The sequence below is a fragment of the Bos mutus genome, chromosome 18 (assembly GCF_027580195.1).
Source record: "Bos mutus isolate GX-2022 chromosome 18, NWIPB_WYAK_1.1, whole genome shotgun sequence".
Classification (NCBI taxonomy): Eukaryota; Metazoa; Chordata; class Mammalia; order Artiodactyla; family Bovidae; genus Bos; species Bos mutus.
This window is the reverse complement of record NC_091634.1, coordinates 15,227,081-15,243,641: the sequence shown is the minus strand read 5'-3', so window position 1 is coordinate 15,243,641 and position 16,561 is coordinate 15,227,081. Positions and strand designations below refer to the sequence as shown.

Below are 16,561 nucleotides of genomic sequence, written 5' to 3'. Positions count from 1 at the left end.
ACAAAAGTTTGTGTGGCATCAGTTTTATTCACTCCTAATAGTCTAGAAGGAGCCATAATCTTACCCCAATCAAGGGGTTATTCTGCAGCTCTAATGATTGAAATGTTAGCTCCAGCATCTAACATGCCTGTGAAATTTCTTCCCCGTATGTGTAAAGTAAGTATGGGTTTCTGATGTTCCTTTAATGAGGTGGATAGTGCAGCAGTAAGGTTGGTACTGCCAAAGCCTCCCTGCCGAACTTTATCAGATGCCTTCATTGGCAAAAGTAATAATTGTGCAAAACGTTCCCCTTTTTGTAAGTATATATTTCCCATTTTCACAACATTTACTATAACACGTATTTCCCCTTCATAATCTTTATCCACAACACCAGTCAATATCATTAAACCTCTCATTGTGCAGCTATTACATCCCAAAATCAGTCCCACTGTCCCGGGTGGAATTGGGCCATAATATCCAGTGGGAATTTTGTGGGGGTTGTATAAATCTATTAGTTCCATATCATAAGGACTAGGTACATCAATGCAAGCACTCTTAGATGTAGCTGTTTGTAGCGTCATAATGCTAGGTCCTCCTTTTGTAGTGGGGCTAGAAGATGGCCCCTTTATTAGTTTCCCTGGTTTTTTTGTTGTTGTGCATCGGGGTTCAAAGTGTTTCCATCCTTATCAAATTTAGAATGACATTCATTCAGCCAATGGAACCCCTTTTTACATCTTGGACATACTCCTGGAGGTCTCTTCTTATTAGTATTATTTTTTCCAGCCTGTGTTGGCATGCAACATTGTTTTTTCATATGGCCGGGCTTCCCACAGTTGTAACATTTGGCATTAGTAGCTTTCTGTACATTAAAGTTTTCTAATGTTGCCAATTTTGCTCTATGGGAATTAGATCTGATATCCTTATAAGCTTTCAAATATTCCCTAAGAGAGCTAGTCTCTTAAATTGGTCTAAGCATGGATTGACATTTCTCATTAGCATTTTCAAAAGCAAGTTGTTTTAAAATAATATTTTATAAAGTCACATCCTTATTAGATTTCTCAATTGCATCCTTGAATTTTCCTATAAATTGAGAATATTCCTCTTCATGTCCTTGAATAATCTTAACAAATGAACCATCAGAGTTATGTTTATGAGTTTGCTTATGTCTTGCAGGCAATTCTTTAGTGAAATGTAACATCTGAGGGGTAATATTAGCTAATTGCGCAATCATATCGGCCATGGCTCTTGTTCCAGTGAGTATATCATAGGTTAAATTGGCAGGGTTACCATGAGATTGCTGGTCAATCAGCATTTGTTGGGCCTCATCCTTAACCCATATTTGCCATTGAAGTAATTGTTGAGGATTTTGAATTATCTTTGCTATTTGAAAAAAATCATATGGCATCCAATGGTCAGCCCATCCTCTGAGAAATTCTATACAGTAAGGAGAAGTAGGTCCATACAGAGTGCATGCTTTCTTAAAGCTAGACAACATGCCAAAATCTAGATTAGCCCAAGTATTTTGGTCTTGGGCAGGCTGATTAAATTGCATTGGGAAAGCGAAAGCACAAGTAGGCATCTCCCAAGGAGGAGTGAAATGATTAGTACGAGCAAAGTTAGCAATTGCTGTTACAGGCGAAGCAGAAGGAAAAACCTCAGATTTGGGCTGTCCGTTGAATGAAATGACCTCCATTCTAAGTGGCTTCAGTTTTGACATATCCTGTATGTATGCCTCTAAGTTGTTTTTCTAAGGATTGTGTCTGATTGAGCATAACATTCTTATATTTCAAAGCACCTTGCATATCTTGTTCCTTATGCTCATATTCATGTAAAGATTGAATAGTTTTTTACTTCCAAATTAACGTTATGCCCTGCAATTTGTTCTATGATAGCCCGTATGAGTGACCATGTAACCCTTGCCGATGTGCTTGCAAAACATTATTTTTAACCCTTTTCTATATGTCTAGATGGGAACCATGAATTGTTCCAGTAAAATATGATAGCAGTCGTTCAACTGGTCTCTTGAAACATTAACACCGTTTTGTTTCAAAAAATGATGCATTATAGAAATGAAAGGAATTTTACTGCTATGTTGTCCCATCCTGCTTACCTCTTTCTTCAGGGGCTCGTCGCTTTGTTCAGCCTTCCTTTCAAGTCCCTGTTCAGGCGCCACTTGTTGGGGATTTTCTCCCCAGGACTTGGAAGCCACGAACCTGAAAGAAGAACACTCGGACAGTCTCTTGCAAGGACTGACAAGTTTATTTCTGCAGTCAAGCCTTTTTATAGAAGTAGGAACAAAGAGCTTAGAGTATACAGCCAGCAGAGCACGTACGGGGTTAACACCTAATCAGTAAAAATATTTCAAGGACAGCGTGCTCTAAGTGACCCATGTGCTTATCCCATAACCCGTTTTCTCAAGCAACATCCTTAATATTTATTATTAAATCTTGGCGCCGGGCATAACCAAAGGCAGGAGATGTTTTTCTGCCCAAGCACACCAAGCCAGGGTATTTCTGGCCCTTCGCCATTTTTGCAAGGACTTCCTCCAACCGGCTATTTTGTACTGGGCTTCCCAACAATCAAGATTATCAGTATGTTGGTCTACAACTGTTTATAGTATTTCTTTCACTTCTGATTTTAGTGATTTAAGTCTTCTATCTCTATATATATAGTCATAGAGAAAGATTTGCCGATTTTGCAGTTATTTTAAAAAAACCAGCTTCTGGGTTTATTATTATTTTTATATGGAATTCTCAGTTTCAGTTCAGTCACTCAGTCATGTCCGACTCTTTGCAACCCCATGGACTGCAACACACCAGGCTTCCCTGTCCATCACCGACTCCTGGAGCTTGCTCAAACTCATGTGCATCGAGTCGGTGATGCCATGCAACCATCTTATCCTCTGCCATCCCCTTCTCCTCTGCCTTCAATCTTTCCCAGCATCAGGGTCTTTTCCAATGAGTCAGTTCTTTGCATCAGGTAGCCAAAGTATTGGAGCTTCAGCTTCAGCATCAGTTCTTCCAATGAATATTCAGGACTGATTTTCTTTAGGATTGACTGGTTTGATCTTCTTGCAGTCCAAGGGACTCTCAAGAGTCTTATCCAACACCACAGTTCAAAAGCATCCATGCTTTGGTCCTCTGCTTTCTTTTATGATCCAACTCTCACATCCATACATGACTACTGGAAAAACCATAGCTTTGACTAGACGGACCTCTGTCAGCAAAGTACTGTCTCTACTTTTTAATATGCTATCTAGGTTGGTCATAACTTTTCTTCCAAGGAGCATGCATCTTTTAATTTCATGGCTGCAGTCACCATCTGCAGTAATTTTGGAGCCCCCCAAAATATAGTCTACCACTGTTTCCCCATCTATTTGCCATGAAGTGATGGGACTGGATGCCATGATCTTAGTTTTCTGAATGTTGAGTTTTAAGCCAGCCTTTTCACTCTTTCACTTTCATCAAGAGGCTCTTTCATTCCTCTTAGCTTTCTGCCATAAGGGTGGTGTCATCTGCATATCTGAGTTTATGATTATTTCTCCCAGCAATCTTGATTCTAGCTCCTGCTTCATCCAGCCAGGCATTTTGCATGATGTACTCTGCATATAAGTCTGCAATAAGCAGGGTGACAATATATAGCCTTGATGTACTCCTTTCCCAATTTGGAACCAGTCCGTTGTTCCATGTCCAGTTCTACCTGTGGCTTCTTGACCTGCATACAGATTTCTCAGGAGGCAGGTCAGGTGGTCTGGTATTCCCATCATTGGAAGAATTTTCCAGTTTGTTATGATTCACACAGTCAAAGGCTTTGGCATAGTCAATAAAGCAGATGTTTTTCTGGAACTCTCTTGCTTTTTCTATGATCCAACAGATGTTGGTAGTTTGATCCCTGGTTCCTCTGCCTTTTCTAAATCCAGCTTGAATATCTGGAAATTCATGGTTCACATACTGTTGAAGCCTTGCTTGGAGAATTTTGAGCATTACTTTGCTAGCATGTGAAATGAATGCAATTGTGCAGTAGTTTGAACATTCTTTGGAATTGCCTTTCTTTGGGACTGGAATGAAAACTGACCTTTTCCAGTCCTGTGGCCACTGCTGAGTTTTCCAAATTTGCTAGCATATGGAGTGCAGCACTTTAAAAGCATCATCTTTTAGGATTTTAATTCTATCACCTCCACTAGCTTTGTTCATAATAATGCTTCCTAAGGCCCACTTGACTTCACACTTCAGGATGTCTAGCTCTAGGTGAGTCACCACACCATCGTGGTTATCTGGGTCATTAAGATCTTTTTTGTACAGTTCTTCTATATATTCTTGCCACCTCTTCTTAGTATCTTCTGCTTCTGTTAGGTCCATACCATTTCTGTCCTTTATTGTGCTCATCTTTGCATGAAATGCTCCCTTGGTTATCTCTAATTTTCTTGAAGAGATCTCTAGCCTTTCCCATTCTATTGTTTTTCTCTATTTCTCTGCATTGATCACTTAAGAAGGCTTTCTTATCTCTTCTTGTTGGTCTTTGGAACTCTGCATTCAGATGGGTATCTTTCCTTTTCTCCTTTGCCTGTAGCTTCTCTTCTTTTCTCAGCTATTTGTAAGGCCTCGTCAGACAACCATTTTGCCTTTGTGCATTTCTTTTTCTTGGGACTGGTCTTGATCACTGCCTCCTGTACAATGTCATGAACCTCTGTCCATAGTTCTTCAGGCACTCTGTCTTATCAAATCTAATCCCATGAATCTATTTGTCGGTTTATATCTGCTCTAATCTTTAGTATTTCTATTCTGATAGCTTTGGGTTTAGCTTGTTCTTTTTCTAGTTTCATATGTTGTAAAGTTAGGTTATTGGTTTGAGCTCTTTTTTTAATGTAAATGTTATAGCTATAAATTCCCCTCTGATTTGGATGCATCCCATGTCTTTGTGTCTTGTGTTTTTATTTCAATTTGTCTCAAGATATTTTCTAATTTCCCTTGTGATTTCTTATCTGATATATTGGTTAAGAGTACGTTCAATTTCCACATTTTTTGTGGATTTCCCTCTTTCCTACCACTACTGTTATTTCTAATAGTTTCATTCCATTGTGACTGGCAACTCTACAGCCCAACCAAAGCCAACAAACTTCCTTCCTGATGTACATAATGTGAACTGTAGTCCTTGGGCTACAGCAGCTTTAGGTGCCCACACATCAGCTGTCAGTCACTTATGCCCTGGCAATTTCCCATGTCCCTTTCAATGCAGACACTCTTTTTCTAAACCATGTACCCGCACCTCAACTCTACCAGCTGCAATTCAATTGTGTCCCAAAGGTTTGTCTCCTGCTTGCTCAGTGACTATAGATCAGCTCTGGCCCTGGAAACCCACCAAAATTCTCCACCATCCAGTGGGGCTGAAACCACATCTTCTGTGAAATTTGAACTGAACCCCAGAGTTAAAAGATGGGACTCACCTTCAAAATTTATCTTTCCTTTGATATTCTCCCTCAGCCTCTAGGTATTCTTCAGAGTTCTTTTGGGCTTCCCTTGCCTCAGTGGTAAAGAATCTGCTTAGTAATACAAGAGATGCTAGAGACGTGGGTTCAATTCCTGGGTCCGGAAGATACCCTGGAGAAGGAATTGGCAACCAACTCTAGTATTCTTGCCTGGGAAATCTCATGGTCAGAGAAGCCTGGTGGGCTACAGTCCATGGGGTTGCAAAAGAGTTGGACACAACTTAGCAACTAAAACAACAGTGTTTTTATATCTTATAGTTACTTTTCTACCATAGTTTAACAATTCTTTATACTCCATCTTGGTCCAGAACCAGAAGTAAAATGTATCCTTTAATAGCCACATTAAATATTTATCTTAACGGGAATTAATGATTCATTTGGATTTATTTCTATACTCATGGAAATTACTCTTTGAGCAAATGAGAGGGGAACTGTGTATCACTTCTGATGACATTTCACTTAGTCACAGGACCATAACTGGTAGGGGAGAATGGAAAATTTGGTACAGGGCTTGGTAGCCAGGTTCCCAGGAAGAAAATGAGAATTTTGGAATTCTGCCAAAGTGCACCAACAAAATAATAATATACAGCTATAATAATAATATACCACCATAAACACAAAGAAACTCTTCATATCTGAATCTCCTGGACAAAATATATTTTCCAAGAATGCTACTAAAATATATCCCATCTTATATGCTTTCTTAAAACATGACACCATCCCATTAAGATGTATCTGCCTGGTACAATCTCTCACACTGGTCTTAGCAATACTTTTTCTGATCTGTCTCCTCATGCAAGGGAAACAAAGGGCAAAATAAAACAGATGCCACTACATTCAACTCAAAAGCTTTTGCACAATGAAAGTAAAAACTGTCAACAAAAAGGCAGACTACTGATGCAAGAAAATATTTGCAAACGATATCTCCAATAAGGGGTAAAAATCCAAAATATACAGGGAACCCATACAACTCAACATCAAAAAAAAAAAAAAAACCTAATTAAAAAATGGACAGAGGACCCAAAGAGACATTTTTCCAAAGAAGACATACAGATAGCCAGCAGACATATGAAAAGATGCTCAACATCACTAATAAGGGAAATGCAAATTAATACTGCAATGAGATACCACCTTACACCTGTCAGAATAGCTGTCATTAAAAAAGATAACAAATGGCAAGTTTTAGCAAAAATGTGGAGGAAAGGGGACACTTGCACATTGTTGACGGGATTGATGAAGCTACTATGGAAAATATTATGGGAGGTCCTCCAAAAATTAAAAATAGAACTGCCATATGGCCTAGAAATTTCACTTCTGGGTATTTACCCAAAGAAAAAACCACTAATTCAAAAAGATATATGCTCCCCAATGTTCACTGCAGCATTATTTACAAGCCAAGATGTGGAGGCAACCTAAGTGTCTAGTAATAGATGAATGGATAAAGAATATGTGGTATGTGTGTGTGTGTGTGTGGGTGTATATATATATATATATATTCAACTCAGTATACTCAATGGAATTACTCATTTCATAAAAATGAAATCTTGCCATTTTAATAACGTATGCATCGAGGGTACTATGCTAAATAAAATAAAGGCAAATACCATATGATTTCACTTATATGTAGAGTCTAAAAAACAAAACTAATACAATTATGTAAAGTTTAAAAATAAAACAAAATTAAAAAACAAAAAAAAACAAAAAAAACAAATGGGTGGCTGCCAAAGGAAAACACTCATAGAAAACAAATGGGTGGCTGCCAAAGGGAAGAATGGGTATTTGGGGCAGGGGATAGGTGAAGGGGATAAAGAGATACAAATCTCCAGTTATAAAATAAATAAGCCATGGGAATACAATACACATCATAAGGAATACTGTCAATAATACTGTAATAACATTGTATGGGGACAGATGTTACTAGATTTATCATGGTGACCATTTAGCAAATACAAAATCATTATGTAATATACCTGAAATTTAATAAAAGTATATCAATTATAGTTAAATAATAAAAAATGAGTGCTTCAGAAATTTTTTTGAGGGACTTCCCTTAGTGGTTCATTGGGTAAGACTCCAAGCTCCCAGTGCAGGGGGCCTGGGTTTGATCCCTGGTCAGGGAACTAGATCCCACATACCGCAACTAAAGATCTCATGTGCCACAATTAAGACCTGGTGCAGCCATTTTTTTTTTTAAGAAATTAAAAAAAAAAAAATGTAACTGCTTAAAGCAATGGAGAATGGCAGAAGTGAGATTATGTGACTTCCAAAGTTAAGTATGGAAGCATCTTTGTGGCATATTGTATTTTCCACATATAGCACAATGTATCTTATCCTACAAGCTCTTTTTACTTTATGATACTTCATTGAGTTAAAACTGCCTCAACCAAGGGAGTATGATACAATGATGTTATGTGATTTCTGAGGCTAGATAATAGTAATTGTATGCACTTCCACCTTCTTTGGGATACACTCTTGGAACTCAAGTCACAGGTTAGGCGGCCACATAGAGACATCATACGTAGTTACTGTGGCCAACTATTCTGCGGTTCAGCGGACAACCAGAATCAAATGCCAGGCATGTGAGTGAGTCTTTTGGTGATTCTAGCCTTTAGCCATCAGATGACTCCCAGCTTTCAAGTTACTCCACTTGAGACGTCACTGCTAAGTCTTGACAAATTTTTGTAGATGTGTGAGTTAAATAAATGATTGTTGTTTTTTAAGCCAAGTTTGGGGCAGTTGTTAATGCAGCAACAGAAAATTTGAACAACTGCCAAAATAAGTGAAAAAGCAAAGCACATTAAAATATATATATATGTAATAGTTTATTTTGAAAAGCAAATGAAGAAAGACCACATGCGGTATAGATGTATATATTTTTTTCTTACATAGTTTCCTATGGAGAATTTACATAAATGGATAATTTCCTGATGGGTTTGTATCATAGTATGAGGACTGTTTGAGGGGTTTGAATCAGACTGCGGCAGGCTACAACTGGGTTTAATTAGAACAATTTCCTCAAAAACAGGAACCTTTCAAACTATTTGCTACTGTTTAATGGCAATTACCACCTCATGTGAAGAGTTGACCCATTGGAAAAGACTCTGATGCTGGGAGGGATTGGGGGCAGGAGGAAAAGGGGACGACAGAGGATGAGATGGCTGGATGGCATCACCGACTCGATGGACATGAACTCCGGGAGTTTGTGATGGACAGGGAGGCCTGGCGTGCTGCGATTCATGGGGTCGAAAAGAGTTAGACATGAATGAGCAACTGAACTGAACTGAACTGAATGGCAATTCCAAAGGTCTTGTGTTAACATAGTTTTAAACTTTATGATTCTTTTTACTAGCCTGTTTGCCTTTTAATGTTCCTAATTATACAGTACATTAAGTATCTCATTTTAGTGACTATTTCATCTCTCTCTTCTTTTAAACCCCAAACTTATCTCTCATACTTCCAGCTAACCTTGCTTACCACTTCATGAATGCACTGAAGGGAGCAGAAGAACACTTCTGAAGACTTCTACATCATTACTCACTTCCCAGCATCTGCACTCTATATTCTGCCATTTTATTGCCAGGAATAAGTCTCCCATGGTATCACCTAAATTAATCCTCCCATCCTCTAATCTTATTCCCTCTCACCTACACAAGGTCTTTGCTCCAGTAAGTCTTTCTTCTTTGTCTTAAATCATCCATCCTTGTCCCTTACTGGATTATTCCAATCAGCATACAAAATTGCTGTTACTTTCCCATCCTGAAAACAAAACACTCCCATTCCTACTGCTACACTAATTATTAACTAATTATTATTTGTTTTCTTTTGCAGCACAACACCTCCAAACAGTTATCTCTATACTGTCTCCAATTTCTATTCTCTTATCAGGCTTTCATTTCACTCCAAAACAGAGACATCAGAAATAACCCTGCTCTTTTCAAGGTCAACAGTAACATCTAAATCCAATAGTCAATTCTCAAGCCTTACACAATTATGTAACTTGCCAAAGGTATCTGTATCTCTGATTATCCTTTCTTTGACTCACTTTCATTTGGCTTCTGTAATGTCAGTCTCGGTTTTCCTTCCATCTCACTGGTCTTCCTTAGCATCTTTTACTGGTCTGTGCTTTTACCCATGAACTCTTTAATGTTGGAACACACTGTGGATCAGTCTTTGCTATTCTTTCATTTACATGTAGGTCCTTAATAATCTTAGCCTGCCTCCTTAATTTAAATATACATAGGCAATGACTACTAAATTAATATCATCTCTAGACTAGTACAAGCTAGAATATCCAAGTGGTTACTCAATAAAACTGATGGAACTGTAGCTTTCCGCATCTCAGCAGATGGGAACATATCTTGCCAGTTGCTTGGAACCAAAACCTTTGAGGTAATGTCACCTTGGGCTTTTCTCTTCCTCTCACAACTGACATCCTTTCCCTAAACAGATTTTGCCTGCTCCATCATATTTAACATGTATCTATAATCCAATCACTTCTCACCATTGTTATCACCCTGGTCTGAGCCACCATCATTTATCTGAATTAATACCATAGTCTTGTACCCAGTTTTTATTTTTTTAACACAAAAGCAACATGACAAATTATGTCCTCCATTCAAAACTCTCCAAGGACTGTCCATTTCCCTCAGAATAAAATCCAAAATGCTTACAATGACTTACAAGATATGGCCCTGTTACCTGACCTCCTCTATCAATCATCCCTTTACACAGACCTCTACTATAACTTCCCCCATATTCCTCAAATACACCAGCAGAGTTCCACTGTGAGGCCTTTGCTCTAACTTTTTCTGTCTAGTATGCTCTTCCCTTAGATAACCAGACTTACTCCCTCACACCTTCAAATCTTGACTCAGATCTTTCCTTCTCCATGGTCTACTCTGGTCATTCTATTTCATACAGCAACAAATATTATCATATTCCTCCCAACTCCTTTTTAAAGACCCCCCCCCAATACCATTTATGTTCTAACATACTCTACAATTTATTATTCCATCTCCTTCTGCTAGAATTCTCATTAATATATCCTAACACCTAAGACAGTAGCTGGAACGTAGTAAATATAACTAGTTTTAAAATGACAGGCTTGGGTGGGGAAAATACTTTAAAGTCTTTGAAGGAGACTCAGTGTCTTTCCATGGATGGGGCAATGGTCTCATTTTTTTTGTTCAGACTGCTATTGAAGACCACTCTAAAGTGGCTTCAGTTAGGAGAATCAATTTTGTTATTTTGAATCCCACAAGTTCCAAAATTAAGAAGGTACCATTAAACTGGATTGAGCACCTGCAGCCCTGAGACAGCATCTCTTAATAAAGCAATATTGCTTTCAATCTCTGCTAGCAAGCTCTCTCTAGCTAATTCTACACTAAGTTTATGTCTTTCACAGGATATTACTGAAAGAAAGCAGCAAAAAACATTCAACACACACACTCTGAGTCATTTCTACCATTTCTTCTAACATTAAAGCCTTAATTGGTACAAGACCTTTCTTGTAAGATGACTGCTCATTTCAGTTCTCTAGCCAGAATTGAGCATATATCCTCATTCCCCATCACCCTAAGTTAATGCCATATTTGAGATTTCTTTTACCCACAGCATTGCACTTTCAGGTACAAACTTTTATATCCATTGTAATTTTTAGTGTCAATAACAAAATGACAACAGCATGAACAAACAAGTTTAATTTTATATAAAGAAATACAGAAGGCAGGCAGACCCAAAATGGTATGGCTGTTCCATAAAATCAATGTAAGTGGAGACATGTTCTGTAATCCTGTTCCATCATCCTTAATACTCAGATACCATTCTCAAAGTTCCTACAGAATTGCCAGAGCTGCAGATTTAAATATCCACATTGTAGGCAGTGAAACAAAAAAGTGCAAAAAAGGAAATTATTTCTTAAATGTTCTATTCATACAAACACTTCTTCAAGCTTATAGATCTTCAAGGGAGGCTGAGAAAGTTTTTCAGCCAAGAACTCTATTACTGAAGAAAAAAGAATGAATTTGGGGTAGGGAAATAGTCTCTGATACAGATTCACATCATTTTTAATTGCAAAATAGCCTATAATATCAGTTTTTTTAGTTTAACTCAAAAGCTGTGCATTCAAATTTTAAAAAATTTCTTCGTAGAAAGATTTATTTTGGCTATCCATTTTTTTTTTTTTCCTTTCTAAGTAACACTCGTACCTAGTGGTCAGAGATGGCAGAAAATAAGAGCTTTTGGACTTTGTTACAATTCAAATCTCTTCAACGATTCACTGATTAAATCTACAGGGTTCTTTTTCTCATTATGAATTTCCTCTTACAGCATATGGGACAAGATGTGAATGAAAGCATTCTCATATTCATTACAGCATACAGTGCCCTCCTCTCAAATAATCAAGGTTCAGGGCTAGTGAAAGATTTCTCAATATTCATTATACTCATAAATGTCTTCTCGTGCAAATTCTCTAAAATAACACGAGTAATAATGATAGCTAATATTTGTAAAATGCTATGTTGAAGGCACTGGTCTAAGAACCTTACATTTAATAACTTATATAATACTTCTGAGAATCTTATAAGGAAGGTATTCTTCTTAGGTCTATCTGATAACTGAGTAAACCAAAGCAGCAGTTAATTATCATGTTAAACGTCACAAAGGAAAGCAACTGAAAGAGTCAGATAATTTTGAAAAAGACATATGTCTATGGCTAAAAGTCTTCCTATATTTACATGAACAGAATTATTGTCTATTATAATTTGTTAAATTTGAGTAGGTTTCCAGTAATGACAGGTTTTTCTACATGGATTACATTAGCATTATCTTTCCCCCATACAAATTCACTGATTCTGAACTTTATGAAGCACATGTGTTTACATGTTCACATTTTAAGAATTCTTTGATAATAATGAATTAATGACCAGAGAAGGCTCTCTATATTAATTACAAGCATCAGGTAATTCATATATAAACTTGTGAGTCATGACTGAAGTCTATCCCACATTCCTTATATGCAAAAGATTTCTCACTGATATGAATTCTTTGATGTTGAGTTAGTTGTGAACCACGAGTAAAGGCCTTCCCACATTCCCGACACTGATATGGTTTCTCACCAGTATGAACTCTCTGATGTCGAGAAAGATGTGAGCTTTGAGTAAAGGCTTTTCTACACTCTTTGCATTCATAGGGTTTCTCACCAGTATGGATTCTCTGATGTAGAGTAAGTTGAGAACCGTGACTAAAGGCCTTCCCACATTCCTTGCATCCATAGGGTTTTTCTCCAGTGTGAATTCGTTGATGTTGAGTAAGTTGTGAACCACGAATGAAGGCCTTCCCACATTCCTTGCACTGATATGGTTTCTCACCTGTATGAATTCTCTGGTGCTGTATAAGTAGTAAGCCACGAGCAAAGGCCTTCCCACATTCATTACATACATAGGGTTTCTCACCAGTATGAAGTCTCTGATGCTGAGAAAGATGTGAACTCTGCGTAAAGGCCATTCTACATTCTTTACATTCATAGGGCTTCTCACCAGTATGAATTCTCTGATGTTGTGTAAGCTGTGAGCCACGAATAAAAGACTTCCCACATTCCTTACACTCATAGGGTTTCTCACCAGTGTGAATTCTCTCATGCTGAGTAAGTTCTGAGCCACGACTAAAGGTCTTTCCACATTCCTTACACTCATAGGGTTTTTCACCAGTGTGAATCCTTTGATGTCGGGTAAGGAGGGAGCCACGATTAAAGGCCTTTCCACATTCCTTACACTGATAGGGTTTCTCACCAGTATGAATTCTCTGATGTTGAGTAAGTTGTGAGCCATGACTAAAGGTCTTTCCACATTCCTTACATTCATAGGGCTTCTCATTGGTATGAATTCTCTGGTGTTGAGTAAGTTGTGAGCCACGGATAAAGGCCTTCCCACATTCTTCACATTTATAGGGTTTTTCACCAGTATGAATCCTCTGATGTTGCATAAGTAATGAGCCACGAATAAAGGCCTTTCCACACTCCTGACATTCATATGGCTTTTCCCCATTATGTATTTTCTGATGTTGAGAAAGCTGTGAGCCACAAATAAAAGCTTTGCCACATTCCTTACATTCATAGGGTTTTTCACCAGTATGAATTCTCTTATGAAGAATAAGTTGTGAGAGTTGTGTAAAGACCTTCCTACATTCTTTACATTCATAGAGTTTCTCACCAGTATGAAGTCTCTGGTGCAGGGTAAGTTGTGAGTTCTGAGTAAAGGCCTTCCCACATTCTTTACATTCATAAGGTTTCTCCCCAGTATGGACTTTTTGATGTCGGGTGAGTTGTGAGCTTCGAATAAAGGCTTTCCCACATTCTTCGCATTTATATGGTTTTTCACCAGTATGAATTCTATGATGTAAAATAAGTTGGGAGCTCTGAGTAAAGGCCTTCCCACATTCCTTGCATGCATAGGGTTTCTCACCAGTATGAAGTCTCTGATGAAGACTGAGCTGTGAATCACGACTAAAGGCCTTCCCACATTGCTTACATTCATAGGGTTTTTCACCAGTATGAATACTCTGATGTTGAGTTAGGTGTGAGGCTCGTCTAAAGGCCTTCCCACATTCCTTACATTTATAGGGTTTCTCAGTAGAATGACACCTGGGATGTTGAGATAAATAAGCATGCTGGTTGAAAATAGACATGTTGTCATATATGATCATTCCTTGACTGAAATATGCCTGTTCTTGTTGCTTTTCCAATGTGCCTTTGACTTCCAAATAATCTCTGGAACTAGAGTTCTCAAGATCACAGTTTTCAAGTCTGGCACTCATTTCCCATTGGGATAATCCTGTTTCATAAATGTCTTTTTTTGGAGATAAGAGCTTGTTTGCCCCCCTTGAGGGCAAGTCTGAAAGGTAAGAGGAAAATTTCTGTTGTCATTTCAAAAGAACTTCCATAGTAGAAAAGACTGTATATGAAAAAATATATATGGAAATAATATCCATAGGAAATAACCTCAGTGTTTTCCAAACATTGTGTACTACTTACCTTTCACATCAGAACCTGATATATATTTGGTTTTATAAAACAATGCCTATTCTGTTTTCTATTTTATTCTATACTACACCATTTTAGTCATCTTTTTCCTCTCCACTCCATCTTCTCTCACACACAGAGTCAAAAACCACTAAACTGATTTCATGCCACAGTAATGTGTTGCTGGAGCTTCCCTAATGGCCCAGTGGTAAAGAACCCACCTGCCAATGCAGGAGATGTGGGCTCCATCCCTGGGTCAGGAAGATCCCCTGGAAATTGAATTAATTACAAATGACCAGTGAGTTCATCAGTCATGCCTATGTAATGAAACCTTCATGAAAAGTCCTAACAGAAGGGATTCAGAGAGCTTCTGAGTCAGTGAATACACTGAAGTGTTAAAAGAGTGGTATACCTGGAGAGGGTATGGAAGCTCTGCAACTCTTCTCCATACCTTCCTATGGTATAAGCCTTACAGTTGGTGTGTTTTTTTTTTTTTTTTCTTTTCTGTAATGCAAGAGTATGAGTTAAACTTTGATTGTCAAAGCATTCATTTCAAGCATGTCTGCACCAATAAACACGCTGCCAGCCACACAACTAGGTAGAGGCAGGCTGAGGCAGGCTGCATCCCCACAGTGAGCTCCTTTGTTTTAGAGACCTTAGTTGATTTCAGTAAACTGGGCCACTTGTTTTTTATCTTCCCACGCTTTAGACTCCCAATTCCACGTTTTAAATTCACTAATGAGTGGGCCTGTGAAATCCTCAATCCCAGTTAAAGCAGAACCCCAGGCTCACACAGGCCTGTGTGCTGGCTCTCTTTCTCTCTCCTGCATTCTCCCTTCCCTAATAACCTCACTGTATGGCCTCAGATGTGCTGTGTAATTTCCAGGTCCTGTAAGTAAATAAACTTCTATTTTCTTAAAGTTTTCCTGATACATACTACTGATACATACTTGCAATCATCATAAGAACTACAAGGGCTGGTCTGGCCACAGTATTGATTATTGATAGGCTGATTCCAGCATAAACAGTAAAAACTACGCATTTCTTTCATTTAGCTGCTCCTGAGTTGTATCCTTTATAATAAACTGTTAAGTGTCAATGTTTCTCTAAGATCTGTGAACCATTCTAGCAAATTATTGAACCTGAGATTTATAGCCACTGAGAAACCCTGATTTACAGCCAGTCAGTCAGAAGTACCTGTGACAACTTGGAACTTGGAATTGTCATCTGAAGTGGTGGTCAATCTTATTGGACTGAGTCCTTAACTTGTGGTGTCTGTACTACTCTGGGGAGTCAGTGTCAGAACTGAGTTAAACTTTAGAATACCCAGTTGGTGTCCACCAAGAACTAGAGAATTGTTTGGTATGGGAAAATCCACACATCTAGGATCAAAAGTGTTGTGTAAGTAGAAGGAAACAGTATCTTACCCCCTTTTAGGACCTAATATAAACAGACAAGAAATAAAGACAGAGAAGACTGGAACATAAGATGGGTAGATGGGTAAAACTGATGACATGTTAACACATTACAACAAAATTAGAAATTACAAAAGCATGCAAAAAATATATAATGTAATTAAGATACTTCCATATAATGATTATCATAAAAGGAAAATGACAGAAAAGTAAAACCCACAATTTAAAACTAAATACCAAGAGCAACCTTGTGGGAAATCCCATGAGATTCAGCTAATGTACCACAGAAAACTTATAGCCTTAACTCCATTTATTAGAAAATAAGAAATAACTAAAAACAAGAGAATTAAGGTTCAACTCAAGAAGGAGAGAGAGAAATAAAACAATTAGCTATCTAAAAATCAATAAACAAGTAAACTAGAATGCAGAAAGAATAGAAATGGCTAGCAAAACTACAAGTTAATTATTTGCAAACACCAATACATGATACAGAACTTTGACATGTAGGAAAAAAATCAGATTGGGCACAAAGCCAAAACACTGGAAAAGAAAAGACCTTAAATCCCCCAAATCCAAAGGAATTAAAAAGTGCTTATGACAAAAAAAACTATATATAACTAAACAGTAAATTAAAAAATGCTGAAATGGGTGAAAATAATTTTTAAA

At 37.8% G+C, this 16,561-nt stretch overlaps 1 protein-coding gene across 1 annotated transcript in view; it reads right to left on the bottom strand.

The window, feature by feature from the left end:
- Positions 1-8,406: 8,406 nt before the first annotated feature.
- Positions 8,407-16,561, bottom strand: part of LOC138991792 (zinc finger protein 420-like) — a 30,404-nt gene continuing 22,249 nt past the window's right edge. The window contains 2 exon segments of the mRNA XM_070387848.1: positions 8,407-12,669; positions 12,671-14,352. Coding sequence (XP_070243949.1) covers positions 12,520-12,669; positions 12,671-14,352 — 1,832 coding nt within the window. The 3' untranslated portion in view covers positions 8,407-12,519.